The sequence below is a fragment of the Lepisosteus oculatus genome, chromosome 6, assembly GCF_040954835.1.
Source record: "Lepisosteus oculatus isolate fLepOcu1 chromosome 6, fLepOcu1.hap2, whole genome shotgun sequence".
NCBI lineage: Eukaryota > Metazoa > Chordata > Actinopteri > Semionotiformes > Lepisosteidae > Lepisosteus > Lepisosteus oculatus.
The window spans coordinates 58,566,225-58,581,366 of NC_090701.1; the positions used below are offsets into that span (position 1 = coordinate 58,566,225).

A 15,142-nucleotide genomic window follows, 5' to 3' on the forward strand; every position below is an offset into this window, starting at 1 on the left:
GAGCCGGCAACCTTCCAGCCACAGGCGCAGATCCTGAGCCACAGAGCACCTCTCCGTCCATATCGGGCAACGTCCGTACTTAAGTGCCAGTTTTGCATTGGTACAATGACATATTTGCAAAGTAACAACACTTGGTATTTGAATACAAATGGAACTGATCATAGGTTTTAGTCTGCACGTGTACGTATGGTTTAACAGCTTTTTCACCAGGGGATGGAGTCCATCTTGTCTTCTATAGAATGGTGGAAAGACATATGAGAATGCATGACTAATTCCTGAAAGCAACCTTGTTAAACAGAATTGATCCATGATAGGTTGGATTAATGGAAGAGAACAGACTGGAAGATACTGTTTTAAACCCCAAGCCAGTGGCTGTGTACTTCTAGCCAACAGCAAATAGAGGTTTACTTATTCTATTGACGTCAAACAGAGCAGATTGTAAACAGTTTCTCAAAAATAACATGGAAACATGCCTTGAACATTTCCTGTTTTTCAGCTCAGGCGATGCTTAGACCGTCATCTTTGGTACTCAATAGCAGCTAGCTTTATAATGAGAATGAATGCCATTTGTCCATGGCTTGCATCAGGTGCATTTTTGCAGTATTTGACCAGCAGGACAGCTTTTTGGGATTTGGTATTTTTAGAATTAATTTGATCAAGTGGCTTATTTTTCACTTGTCACTACAGCTAGGATTCTATAGAAGCAGCCCTCATCTCCCTATAACATTTGAAGAATTGTTACATCTAAGTTAAAGTGAATATTTAAGCACTGCTGTTGTACTTGAGGTGCCTTGGTAAATGCCTTCAAGAAATGATACTTGTTGATTTAAATGGAGCTCAAGTCCCAGACTCCCTGTTCTCATGGTAAACAATTTACATAGTACTGTTTCACGCATCTAATGCCAGAAATGTTGTAACAGTGCATTCCATAGAGTATCAATTATATTAAAGCATTTATATATGCAAATGAGATCGCACACAGAGTTAATGTATCAGATTTCTATTACTATGCCCTTTGTGGATGATGTGGATATGAAAGAAAATGAATTGATACTGGCAGAACAATTCTGCCTCAAAGCCCTAGTGTCCTTGGTTTTATTCTGGCCTAAGGTGCTTTTAGTATGGAAGTTTACATGTTCTCCCTGTATTTGCTTGGGATTTCTTTGGGTGCACGGTTTTCCACCAGCCTCCCAAAGGCATGCTGGGTCTGTAGGTTGAATATGCATGCCCTGCAATGGTTTTGCATTTCATACAGGGTGCAGTCCCACCTCTACTTTGAGCTTCCAGGATAGGTTCTTGGTTGCTGTAACCCTTGCATGGAATAAGCTGCTTTGATAATGGAAGGATGCCTAGGGATTTAATTTTAAAATGAATTATCAGACAAGCTTAAAAATGTCTCCTTGCAGTAAAGGAAACCATTATATATGGTGCCATTTTTACTGTGGGTAGTATGAGCAATGTAACATTTTGCCACATGGAGAATGATGTCTTCCGGAATATGAAGTTTCATTAGTGAGGATCTGTGCAACAGCTGTAAAAAGTCTTGCATTTTTATGTCCTTTGAGTAACCATTTTTAAATCAACTGTCAGATTAGCCATGATAAGTAGATGAAATAACAACCATTTCTCTTCAGCTCCTTGATCTACAGCTACAAAAAGCTTGGCGTGAGATTATAAATCTCATTATAAGTTCAGTTGTCTTAAAGCTGGCATGTTATTGGTCTGGACAAAGATTGCATTACAACCTTTTGTTTAGGATATAAGGACACCTAAAAATGTTAAAGTGCATTTAAAAATAAATGTATTAATAGTTTTTAGTATTCAAAAGCAGGTGAATGCAGAGAAAATGCTACATTTACGCAGATCTGTTTTTCAGTACATCTATCTTGAGCCTAGTACTTTAGACAATAATGGAAGAACTCAGGGAATGTCAGCGAAATGTGCTGTCCACAATGGTGTCCTTTCAGTGCTTTGCATGTTCTGACATCTACTTCCTGTTACTGACAAGTTTGATCATTATCTTGGAGCCCTCTTAAGCTAGCAAACATTTTTTGCACAATGTAAAAACTTTACTAAATGAAATAAAGCTTAAACAAGAATTTAGCAAAGTTTTCTATATCATAATTTATCTTGATGTACTCTGTGTAGTCACTCAACTGTATAGGGATGTTTTTGCCTTAATCATGTGTCTAATCACCATTCACTGACTTTCAGTTCAGGCCCTTTATTTTGTTTGTTTGTTTCTTTATTAGCCCTATACAATGTCTTGCATTAGGAATTCGTCTTTTCGCATACCCCAGCTTTTCTCCATGAGACACATATACACGGACAGGGAGAGAAGCTTGGGGTCAGTGCGCAGGGTCAGCCATCATACGGCGCCCCTGGAGCAGTTGGGGTTAAGGGCCTTGCTCAGGGACCCAACGGATAAGGTTTCCTATGCCGGCCACGGGATACGAACCGGCAACCTTCCAGCCACAGGCGCAGATCCTTAGCCATAGTATATGTTACTATACTTTAGATGATAGGATATACATATATATATATAACATTTTAGAATGTTTAACATTTATGCAGGTTCTTCATTAATCAAAAAAGATGCATTCCAGCTAGAAACTCAATTAGTCATGACTAGAAGCAATTGTCAGTCATAATTTGAGGAGACTTTGTTCTGATTTTACTTAACCCAGGGGTTCCCCACACTATTCTGGCTGGAGAACTCCTTTTATGGCATGTGTTTCAAGCAGATATGCTGCTGGTTTGAAATGTTAACAAGACCAACATTGTTGTAGCCTTTATTGCAGTGGTGCATTTCCCAAGATCCATCAGAGAACTCCTAGAGATACTGGAATTTCACTGGAGTACTTTTTTTTTTGTTCTTCTAACAACTTGTTGATCAAGGGGGCTTTTGATTTACATTTAGATGTTTTTCGGCCTGTGAGAAAAAGGTCTTGATTTATAAGCAGTCCTTCCCCTCCCTACTCCTACCAGTGTAGCTACACTCAAAACTGTCCAAGCGTGCCTTTTAGGTCCAGTGCATTGATCTGATTTCTGTCCTTAAGAAAACCAGAAGGTAAGATGTTCTAGTAGATATGTTCAGCTTGGGCAGAAATTAAGAACCTTCTGTTTTGCCCATTTGTATTGGTGGCATCATGTGATAACAGCAGACAAAGGGCACTTGAGAGGTTAGAAAGGTTTTGTATTTGTAAGCAGCAGGGGTTAGCTGTGAATGTGATCATTGAATCGTTGGTAATTTTGGCTCTGCTCTAGGCGTTAAATCTGTGTTTTTGCTGACAGCCTGTATTCCCATTCTGTAGTGCTGCATAGGCATTTCAGTCCTAACTAAAGACCTTTATCTCTGCGTCCATTACGACGTGTCTAATGTAGCATGGTTTTCGGGTACAAAAGCGAATAAGACAATTGAAAGTAGAACAAACATGTAGGAGCTGTCAGTGTTGTTAACGATCAAAAGCAGACTATCTTTAAGCATTGTTACCAAATTAACCCCTAAACATTTTCCTAAATTTAAGAATAAAATTTCAAAATTTCAGGCAATGCATTTTGACAAACTGTAGGAAGATGATGGTCCAGAAAACCATTAATGTTGAATTGCTTGGGCACACAAACCTGTGATGGAAACAAAGGAATAAAAGAATAGTGCTTTTGTGTTTACCCATATTTTGCAGAAGATGCGCTTTGCCACGTTTAGTTTAAATAAAAATATTTTGTGAACAGGTTGAATGTATTTTGACCATGAGTAGTGGTGATATTCTACAGTTCAAATCTTGCTCATGAGTTAACTACATCGGTCTGTGTATTTATACACACATTTGTAGAAGGGTAATACAAATAACATTTTGGAAAACCTTAGTGTATCTGCACATTACACAAATAAAAGCACTAACTATACAGGAGGAAAATGTTTTGTTAATTCCGTAATTGTGCTTTACTATAATTTGACTATATAGCAATTTTCATGCATTTGAATTTAAGTGTGAAAATTTTCACACGACTTAATATTTTGTTACTTAGCCTTAAATTTGTCACAGGAATAAGACCACAGATAATTTGATAGTGTATCAGTAATTACAGTATAAACTTAAGACCTTTTTCGCCCTCTGGATGAATATTGCTCCAAGCATGCTATGAGGAGTTCTCTTGACATTCAGTTTCTTTACCTTGTTACCTTGATGATTAATCCTTCATATGATTTGTGTTTTTTGGTATGCATGGAATAACTGTTTAATTTATTATTTTGGTCTGTAGTTGATCATTCTTAACCTTGAAGCATGGAAGCCTTTTGTCTTCTGGCTTGAATCTATTAAGAATAATGGATTTTTTCTATAAAATTCTTATTTGTTGGCAATAGCCAATACGCTGCTTTATTAGCATTATCCTGTTTAATACTTCCTCTGCTTTCTTACATTTTGCTGCATTGTGCAGTGACCAGCTAGTTCAGTTTGCTTTGAAAATTGTACCCAACATGATAGGAAGGGCTCCTACTGGCATTGAGGATTTGATGCTCCCTGTGAACATTGGTGACCAATATGGACAACAGGCTTTTTGTGGATCCCTGTAAGGGACTAAGGGTCAATGCAGCAAGATTGATCAAAATAATTAAGAAAGCAAAGAAGTTTGCATTCATTCCAGAAGATAATTGCCCTCTTCTGTAGTCTGTGCTTTTAAAGATAAATAACATTGTGCAAATCTAATAATTTTTCATTATTGGAAGGAGCTGAACAAGTTGTGAAGCTTGTAGACCTTGTCTGCCTTTGTCCACTCCTCTTGAAGTAATTAGCTTGTTTAAAGTGTTTTAAGCTTTGCATAATGGGTAATATGGTTACTGCCGAGGGTCTTATTTTCTCGGACTTTCTGTACTGCTTCTGTGAAAACATCTTGCTCTTTGCTGTATGCAGTAATTTACTATGTAATAGATGTAGGAAGTCAAATGTCCACCTCCTTGTCAGTTGTCATTGTGGGTTTGTTATTCCTTATTTAAATTATCACCGATTATTATTTTTTATTAGTATCAATGCATTCATATATATATATAAATATTGACTATTTGGTCACATCCCGAGTCTGTGTATGACAATTCCCTCAGAGCAGAATCTTTGTTTTTCTTCTAACTTTCTAAGGCAATGACTTTTTGTATATTGAATACTTCTCTAAATTATTGCTAGAAAGGGCTTTAGTGTAGCTTGATTTTATTCCACCCCTTTTGCTATATGCCCAATTTTTATTTTTTTCCACATCTGTGACTTTCTATGATCTATATAAAAAATCTTTCACTTCACTTAATTATCTACAGATTTACATTCTCGCACAGTTAGCACACAAATTAAATCACTTTAGATCAGGAAGAGCAATGGGCCAAAAATGTCCGGAGCGAAGTACCTCAATGACATCTGCCCTATTGGAGGTTATACCCCTTAAAGATATGCTGCAATGTTAAATTTTAGTGATTTTAATTAGCCTAGTTGTTCTACTACATCCCTTTCCCTAAATTGGATTCTTTTTTTTAAGACTAGGTTAATATTTTTCCTAGTAGGTGATGTTTCAGATTACGTTTATACTTCTGTAGAAGCAATGTAGTCTTTTGCATGGGAGAAACATCTGAGTAGATGGGGAACATGCCCATTCCAGGGGTATGAAGCATTTTCAAATCTTACTTTAGATTGTAACTTTAAACGTATGTAAAAATTAGAGAAACCAAATTAGTTTGGTTTTATTTTATGCATCAATATCTAATTTTAACTGTGGGATGCTGGTTTTGTGAAGCTGTTTGGTTGGAGCAAGGGTTCACACCTCTGGGCCTTGAGATCCTGAATCCAGCCATCTTTTGTATTGTATGAAAGCTTCTGGCTGTGGAGATGGTTAAGTTGGTCCAGTTAAACTTTAATTGGGTCAATTTAACACTTCCCCCAGGTGAAGTGCTTTTTATTACTTAAGGAGATGTAGAAAGCATACTGGATTTGGAACCCTAAGGATCAAAGTGAGGAACTCTTCACTTACACTTGCTTTAAAGGTTAGAGCATGAAGCTGCATCAGTGTGTGAGATGTACAAAATAAGGTTAATTCAACACTGAAAAGTAAAAAGGTTCCAGTCCAAATATTGTTTTACTTTTCTGATTGAAGTTAATATGCCTGTTCCTTTGATTTAAATATTAAGTCATTGCTATATGCAATTTCCAAAAAGATTTTAAAACTTAGTGTGCTTATGATGAAATAAGATGTGCCATCTGTTGGCATTTGCTCACAATTATCAAATGTTTGTGACATTTTTTTCTCTCCTTATAGAGATCAAACAATGACTGTTTAATCATTGTCATTTCATAGACTTAAATCTGTAATCAATCTGTATTAGATGTTAAAAGTAATAATACTTAATATGCGTTCTTATAAGGTCCTTTTCTCAAAGTTTAGCTTCAAAATTCTAAACTGGGTTATGCAGATTTTTGTAGACCCATGTTGTAAGTGTATGTATGCAGTGTAGTTTGCATTACAGAATTTCAAATGCAAGACTTTACAGAAGTTGAATAATTGAATTTACCAGAAGCATATTACTGTGGTGTGCATTCTTATAAAATGTATTTATGCTCTTCTAATACAGCTGCGGTATTTCTAAAAAACGGGCCTGCCACTAACAAGTTCCTGCAGCAAGCCTCATTAGTTATCATTGGTTTCTCCTTTCCCGAGCTGTTTGAGGCTTGTAAAAAATGTGCATGCATATACTTTATAAATACGTGTTGTAAAATAAGATACACTTCTTGATTTTAATAATTACATAATAAGTATTCTATCTTGATTAAACATTGATGCTCTAGTTCTTTAAAAAAACTGGCAACTTATCAATTTCTTTTCCTTAAATGGGATTCTCAACATTTCCTTTCACTTTGGAGCCATACGTGTTTCATTAATTTACGAAATTACATTCTGAAAGCAATACAGATCACGGTGTCACAGTGAATAATTGCCTGCATTCCTAGATCATGTTTCTCTTTGCATTCACAATGTACAATCCTTCTTCTTTTCCAGTGAGATTTGTTGACTGTGGCAAAAACGGACTACTTCGGTATGAAACCAGTGACCCAGCAGTCTTCCAGATAGGAGATGATGGAGTGGTTTACGCGGCAAAGAGTTTTCACGTCTCTCCCAAGCAGTCGTTCCTGGTAAATGCACAGGATACAGAAACCCAGGAGCAGTGGAAGACAGAAGTGAGACTGATCAGAAGGCTGTTGCTGAGCCAGCCTCTTCAGGTAAACCTGACAACTTTTCTTGGTTTGTTTCCAAGTTATGTTCATAATTAAATGTTTTATGCATACTTCTATTAAATATAGTTTAATTGACTTAATCCCCAGCATATTTAACATGTTGGTTTAATAAAAGGTGTGAATGACAGCCTCGTTTAAAATGAGCCTTCAGTTTAAATTCTCTTGAAGAGAGAATGCACCCCACTGTGCATTTGTAAAATACTTAGAAATCCAACAGATGTAAAAACAGTGAAATATACTCAGATCTAGCTTAATGATCTTAGTTTTTAATTCAAAGAATAAACCCATCATGCATTATTTTTTGCAATTAAAAGGCACTTGTAAAACATTGATAGATTATATCTGTTAGAGCATGTTTAGCTAGAATGCAATTTTTAACTTTTGTATTGTTGCCTTCTCACTACTTATCAAAGTGTGGAAAGCACCCATTTCTCATATGCCCTGTTTCAGGCTGGCTGCATTCTGTTTAATTGAATTGCTCCATTAAAAAGTTTGTGGATGGTTAAATATAACACAAGTGTGCCACAAGTCAGCCATCAGTCAAATGTAATAACAATTCTATAGAATTAATGTAGTGGCACTGTAGCAAAGCATAGTATGTTGTGTGTTAACTCTTCCTCTGTTGACGGGTATGACGTAGGGTTATTGATCACTTTAGTAATTTTAAACATCAGCGATCATGTAGACCTTATGATTATCCCGTCTTGTTTTTTTTCTTCAGATTTTTGCATTGTTTAGATTTAGAAAATTATTTCTAAGGAATCCATTTGTATTTTGTGCAACACATTTTGGTGTTGAAGTAGGCCTTTGTAAGAGCTGTAAGTATTGTAATCAAGATCACAAAGATACTTTTTTATGGTGGTAATATGATGGCAATATACCACAGTGTTTATAGTAAAAGCATCTGACAGTCTGGTTTATTTAAAAAGGAGAGGATCAAGTGCATTAGCAGTATTTACCTACTACCATAAGTGCCACTCAGATGTTCAAAATAGTATAAACTTCAAGGTGAAGTATCACAAGCAGAAATTGAGTAGGAGGTCATTTGTTTCAGGAAGTTAGTTGTAATGGTGTTTCACTTATGTCAGATTCAACTTCAATAATTGTTTATTTGAAGGAATATAGGGGTTTTGGTGCACTTTAAATAAAAAAAACCTTTCTCAATGAAGGTAATTGATTTACCTGTTTTTCCTGTATCCTCAAGCCTTCCAGAAATGCAAACGACAATGTCTGTAGATGTAGTGTATATACTGTGAAAGTTTAATTCCTGCCATTTATGTAGTGCTTTTTGTATAGGAGCAGTGCTGCTTTAACCTTCCTTAGTCTGCCACTTGCCTAGGAGCTGCACGGCACCCACAGTGGTGCCACAGCCCCACCACAATGCAGGTCAGGTGGAGGAGTGTGAAATCTGGTCACATTGTGAGTTAAGGAGTGAAGTTAAGTAGGCTTGATTTGTGTAAACCTGACAGGAATCGTCACTACACTAAGAAGAAGTGATATTGTCTTTAATAACCATGTCAGACCTTGGCTTGACATCCCACAACTGTCTTTTTCATTGTACTTTGGATTTGTTTTTTATAAATTGTAGCTTGGCGCAAAGACAAGTTCAGCAGCTACCTGTTTTTTGTTGGAAGTCTCCTCTCTCTGTACTGACCACGCCCAGTCTCTAAGATTAGTCGGGATCAGGCTACAAGGTGGTAATGATGCTGGAAAAACATCTATTATAAATATTTGTTTGCCTTTCCTTCTATATGCACCTGTTCAGTATGTTGTTTATAGTAAAGATTTAGGTTTTCCTCTGCATACCGTTCCGAGTCTCCTGGTGGTACAAGAGCAGACCCCATTTTAGTTTAGCCCAATTACATTTACAGAAACCTCTCGGCTTTGTTCAGATGCTTAGGGTCATGAACAGATTTCCTCAACAGCCTGACTGCTCGTTGCATATGACAGACGTGCCTCACATGTGGCACGTGAGACTCAGGAGGTATTCAGGTCAGCGTGGGCCTGTCATCAGTGTGGGATGGTGCTGGGCTGGCAGCATGCTTGAGACATGGTGGCTGAAATCTGAATGGGATTGATGTCTGTATAAAAAGATAGGCACCTGTAAATGAGAGTTTAGAAAGTTGTCCTTACAGAGAACTCATAGATAACAGTTCAAACTTATCTGAATTCAAGTGTAATTAATTTGGATTTTTGATCCTCTGATCAAGGCATAGTTCTTTTGTTGTTACCAAAATGCAATCAGGCTTGATTTGTTAAAGCTGCATCTAATGTCAAGCAATGCTGTTGCACGGTAAGTCATTCAGAAAAATTGTCCCGATAAGCAGTGGAAAACATTAAGATTCTGAAAATGATGCACAGAAAATTAAAGGGTATAGTTGAGCTGTAATTGAACAATTATATGAATTAGATGCCTTAACTGCAATGTAATTGTGGTTCAGCTTTGGTACACCTCTGTAATTGTATACAATTGTAGTTGACTCTAGTTCTATCTTGGGTAATCTTTAGTAAGAAAATAACATTAGTGACTGACTCAACCAATCTGTCATGCTGTGATATTCAACCTGTCCAATTAAAATGATAGTTCTACAAGTTGCTTAAAGTTGTAATATCTAGGTTGGCTGAAGTGTGGAAGCATAAAGTACTTCTGATTGTGGTTGATATTAGGATAAGAGACCTCCAAATAAAACCAGGTTGTGGTATTAGTGGACAGGTAGGTGGCAGACTTCCCACTGGACTAAAGTTTTCAAACCATTGGGCCTGTATGGTGAAAAAGTACTGCACTGTGGGTGTTGTCGTTCTTCAGTGAGATAATTTAACTGAAGAACTGACTATCTGGCAACTAAAGATCCTACAAGACTCTTTAAAAACATAGTGGTGTTAACCCTGGTATCTTGGTTATATTCCGATCTGGGTTTTTGCAAATTGACTTACCATCCCATGAATACAATGTTTAAATAACCCTCACCTTCCCATCATATATCCTGTGTAGTGGGGCTGTTACAGTGTAGTGGCCGTTACTCGAAATCCAGTTGGGTGCTACACAACAGTGTGGATGATGTGGGTCTCTTTCTGTTTATCTAGAAAGCTTGGAATGTAGCTTTGAATTCTTTGGGAACAAAAACACTACGAATAGAAATTTCAATAGTAGAAGCCAATGGCTTTTGATTTCGTGGAGAATGATCCTCCTGTTTAAAATTGGAAGTTTAGTTACTTGTTGTCATTTTAAACCATGTAGCAGTATCCCCTTCTCTGCATTTTCATGGACTTCCAGCTTTTTTGGGGATGAGCATAAACCTCTTAGCTAGATCTAGGTGTGGCTTATTAAATTCAGCCGGGCAGACCTGGAAATAATGCCACTGTTGACATGCAGTCAAAACATTTCAGGTCATCTCCACTAAATGTTAAAAGCAATAAATGAACATTATCCTGTATTTGTAAAATACCTAAATGGACAGCTTGAGTAAGGCTAATCGGTAAAGCTTTGTGTGCTTTGCATGTGTAAGGAGGGAAATCTCCTTTCCATCCTAGGGTGTCGGAAATGAATTTGGCCGAGCAGTACACAGTCTCTGAAGTGCTGTTATTGGCAAAGGATAGAAATGAGTGCCATATCCACCTACAGAGATGAATGTCCATTCTGCAAAGCAAGCCATCTACAGCATCCATCATTCCTGACACAGGTCCCAAATAATTACTGCATTAATTCTCGGGAATTTAATAGGGTCATAAATATTTCTGAGTCATGTTCCTGGTAGCTCATAGGCCTGCTTCTCTGAATTTAAATGTATTAAATTTATAATCCAGATTTCAAACATGATTAGTCTTAGTAGTCTTAACAATTTGGGAGTTCTGAAGAAAACTGAACATTTGATTTTTGGATCTGTTTAGGGTGTTTTAAAAATAGTTTACTTTTTTTGCGAGTTTGGATTTTACGTACTGGCGAGAGGTGGGGGGAGCTTCCAAACAAATGGATGGTTGTTCTGCTTGAATTGCAGCTGTCATCCATCACTTGCCCTGAAACAGTATCCTTTTTAGGAAACAATCTTGAAGGTTACTCTGACTTTTGGCTGTGTTTCAATTTCCGCCTACGAAGGAATGGCAGAAACTTCCAGGCATCTGCGTATTTAACATGTGCCTTGCAGGTACCAGCACTTTCATTTAGTGTCACATGAATTTTGTGCAATTGACAGTAAATGATCCTTGGATAAGTACAGAGGAGTTTTCCTTGCTAGCTTATAGCAAGAGGTTAGATGTACACCTTGTATAAGCTGGAGCTATATGTCGAGTCCTCACTCTCCCCCCCCCCCCCCCCCATTATCTCCCAATTATAGGTCTTCTAAGCAATACATTTGAATTGTGCAGAATGACTTGGGAAGTTAAGGTCATTGAGAATGTTGGGAGGAGGCGGTCCTGTACACAAGTATCTGAGATGAAGCAAGAAGTGTGCTTGCGTAAGAACAGTTTTCCCAAACACACACATGCTTTTGCTGGACATAACAGCTTGATGTAACTGTTCTCAAATTTCAGCATGGAATGAAGTCTGAGACTCCAGAGGTGTCACGGCAGGTCCAGGAAATTGTATTTCCGCAGCAGGGTGTGGGCAGCAGTGGGCAGCTGAAGCGCATGAAGAGAGATTGGGTCATCCCCCCGATCAATGTTCCAGAAAACTCAAGAGGCCCTTTCCCACTGGAGCTTGTCAGAGTAAGACTAGGAACCTTTTTCCCCACCACATTTAAATAACTGTACTGATCGGATAAGGGGCATCTTAAAGATTAATTTTCAGGTGGCTTAATGAAATATTTTCCCTTTCAGAGCAAAAGACATACCCCCTTCCCAGCCACTATGCTGCGATAATTTACTTTAGTTGTTTAATGCTTAATGTACATTTATATATATATAGTACTAGTAATGGATTTGCAAAAATGTTAATGAACATCTTTTTTTATTAAATTCATGTAGTATTGTGTAATTGTTAATCATTGAATTAAAGAAGTTATTAGTTTAATGAATTGCTTTAGCATGTGATAATGGTCTGAACAGGCTTAAAAAAAGACTAGGAATGTCATGTTCACAATCAATCAAATAGAGCAAAAAAAACATAATTAACCTTTCGGTCTAGGAGTCCTCATTATGAAACTAGTACAGCCTGTTGAGTGATCTGGAGCCAACAGCACTGTTTGGGAGGACTGGTTATTGCTAATCTACCCTGGCAAGTAATTAATAGATTCAGATCCCCCCTTCTAGAAAATATGTATTGCAGTTTGACGTTTTATGAACCTCTCATCCTTTTCTTGTCTCTTTAACAGATCAGGTCAGATCGTGATAAAAACCGCTCCCTGCGTTACAGTGTCACAGGACCTGGTGCAGACCAGCCTCCTACTGGGATCTTCATCATTAATCCAATTTCAGGACAGCTGTCTGTGACTAAGCCTTTGGATCGGGAGCATATATCTAACTTTCATGTGAGCACAATGGCCGGTGATATAGTGTACCCTTTTTGTTTCCACTTCATGCTGGACATATACCTGATTTTACATGTCAAATTTAGTTTTTGCATTTGTTTTTCTTTATATTGCATTGGAAGTCCTGTGTTTTATTTGAATGTGAAGTTATTTTGAACTAAAAGTGCTGGATAGGAGCCTTAAGATTAGTTTTTTTTAAAATATCTTTAATCAAAATTTATGCAAAGAGATTTTCATTATGATGTCTCCTTGAATTGAGATTTCCTCCAGCCTGACGGCATAAAATATTACGTTAAAAGAAAAAACTTGCATTTCATGACTTTTTAAGGTGTGGTTATAGAGCTGCTGCCTTATAAATATGACTTTGTCAGTATCTGTTATCTATTGTACCACAACAACAGAGTGCGAGAAAGTAGCCAGATGCCATGGCGTCTACTTTCTAGTTTGAGCAATGAGAAATTGGAGACATTTCTCTAAGTCCAGACCTTTGGGGAAATGAGTAAAATTAGTGTTTTATTATGGAAATTAAATTCACAAAAATCTGCACTTTGAAGAAAGTGATAAAGACACCAAAGGCTGATGTTTAAGAATTGAAAATAGCTGTGGGACAATGCAAATTTAATGCTCAAGTTGTGCACAGGCCTTGTACATTGAGGTTTACTTCAGAGTGTTGCAGAGCTGGTAACTAGTCTTCCCACGGTTTGTTTGAAGCTGGCGGAATGTGTATATAATCCTGGGGTGGTGTTGATGGTTTTTCCAGTTGAGGGCTCATGCAGTGGACCTGAATGGAAACCAGGTGGAGAACCCCATCGATATTGTAATCAACGTGATCGACATGAATGACAACAGACCTGAGTTTGTACACCAGATCTGGAATGGAACTGTTCCTGAAGGGTCCAAGCCAGGTATAACTTCATTTCTGTGCTGCAGCTAAAAACAGATGCAGTGCTTTGCGTGTTATTGGGTTGTTTTCACTGCTACCCCAGGAAGTGTTCTTTGTTATTTTATTCATGCTGAGCCTGCTTTTTTAGACTTCTATTAGCATTTGTGAGTCTGAAGAAACTTATGTAATAGTACTTAAATTTTACAGTGCTGGACCCGTGTAAACTATTTGAGGACAGGCGCTGTTGCACTAATGCACTGCGTTACTTGTGTAATTTGTGTGGAGTTGATCGAGCCTTTAAACTGTAACTGAGTAATGAGTAGGGCATACAGAGAGCGCTATATGTTCCAAACTAAAATTTGCAAGGTGGGGGAATTTGTTATAGCTCTGTTTGTCCCCAGCCATGTCACCCTGCAACTCAAAGCTGTCAGCCCTCTGAAGCTCAGCAGGTGTGAGCCTGGTCAGTACCTGGATGGGAGACCTCCTGGGGAAAAACTAAGGTTGCTGCTGGAAGTGGGGCCAGCAGGGGGCGCTCACCCTGCAGTCTATGTGGGTCCCAATGCCCCAGTATAGTGACTGAGACACTGTACTGTAAGAAAGGTGTTGTCCCAGGGTGAAAATGTAGGGGTGTTACCCTGACGTCCTGCCCAAATTTCCAACTGGCCTTTGCCAATCATGACCTCCTAATAATCCCCATCTATAAATTGGCTTCATCACTCTGCTCTTGTCCTCACTGGTATGTGGGGAGCGTTCTGGTGCACTATGGCTGCTGTCGCTTCATCCAGGTGGGGCTGCACACTGGTAGGGGGGGGGGTCCCCATTACCTGTAAAGTGCTTTGAATGGGGTGTCCATTTTTCAGTCGAAGTTAGTTAGTTTTTTTATAACCTCCACGACATGTGATGGGACATTGTGTGGTCTTGTCATGATTGTGCACTGTACTTTTTTTGTTCGTCCCTTGATATTACCTCTGGTATTTAAACTCAAATTGTCTTAGCTCTTCCGTGTATCTCACCAAGAGCTTCTATATAGACACCTGTGAGTAATTCTCTCAATATTATACAGTAATACAGGGAATAAATGCGCTATGTCAACATTTGTTTTTTCTTCAGGAACTTTTGTGATGACAGTTACGGCTATGGACAAAGATGACCCCAATACTGCCAATGGAATTTTGCGCTACAAGATTTTGTCTCAGAATCCCGAAAGCCCTTCTTCAAACATGTTTACCATTAACAACCAGACTGGAGACATCATCACTGTCGCAGCAGGACTTGACAGAGAGGTACAGTCCATTTATACATCGTCAATTGGTTTAAGCATGAAAGGCTAAGGAGTACTGTTCAGATTGTAGTATAGTATATATTCCTCATGTATAACTTGATGGGCATCTGTTTTTGTAAGAAACAAACTATCCCTTTGTCTACCTTTGAAAGAGCTAACAAACTTTAATTATATTAATTTGTATTTCTACAGAAATAATTTCACACTTTCCGTTAAGCATATTTAATCTGTGCTAATGATTTAA

General features: G+C 37.9%; 1 protein-coding gene across 1 annotated transcript in view; it reads left to right on the forward strand.

Annotated features, from left to right (window-relative positions):
• cdh2 (cadherin 2, type 1, N-cadherin (neuronal)) overlaps window positions 1-15,142 on the forward strand; it is a 65,511-nt gene that overhangs the window by 37,800 nt on the left and 12,569 nt on the right. The window contains exons 3-7 of the mRNA XM_015353840.2: window positions 7,036-7,256; window positions 11,799-11,972; window positions 12,578-12,733; window positions 13,494-13,638; window positions 14,727-14,899. Of these exons, the coding sequence (XP_015209326.2) occupies window positions 7,036-7,256; window positions 11,799-11,972; window positions 12,578-12,733; window positions 13,494-13,638; window positions 14,727-14,899 (869 nt within the window). The remainder of the gene's footprint in view (window positions 1-7,035; window positions 7,257-11,798; window positions 11,973-12,577; window positions 12,734-13,493; window positions 13,639-14,726; window positions 14,900-15,142) is intronic.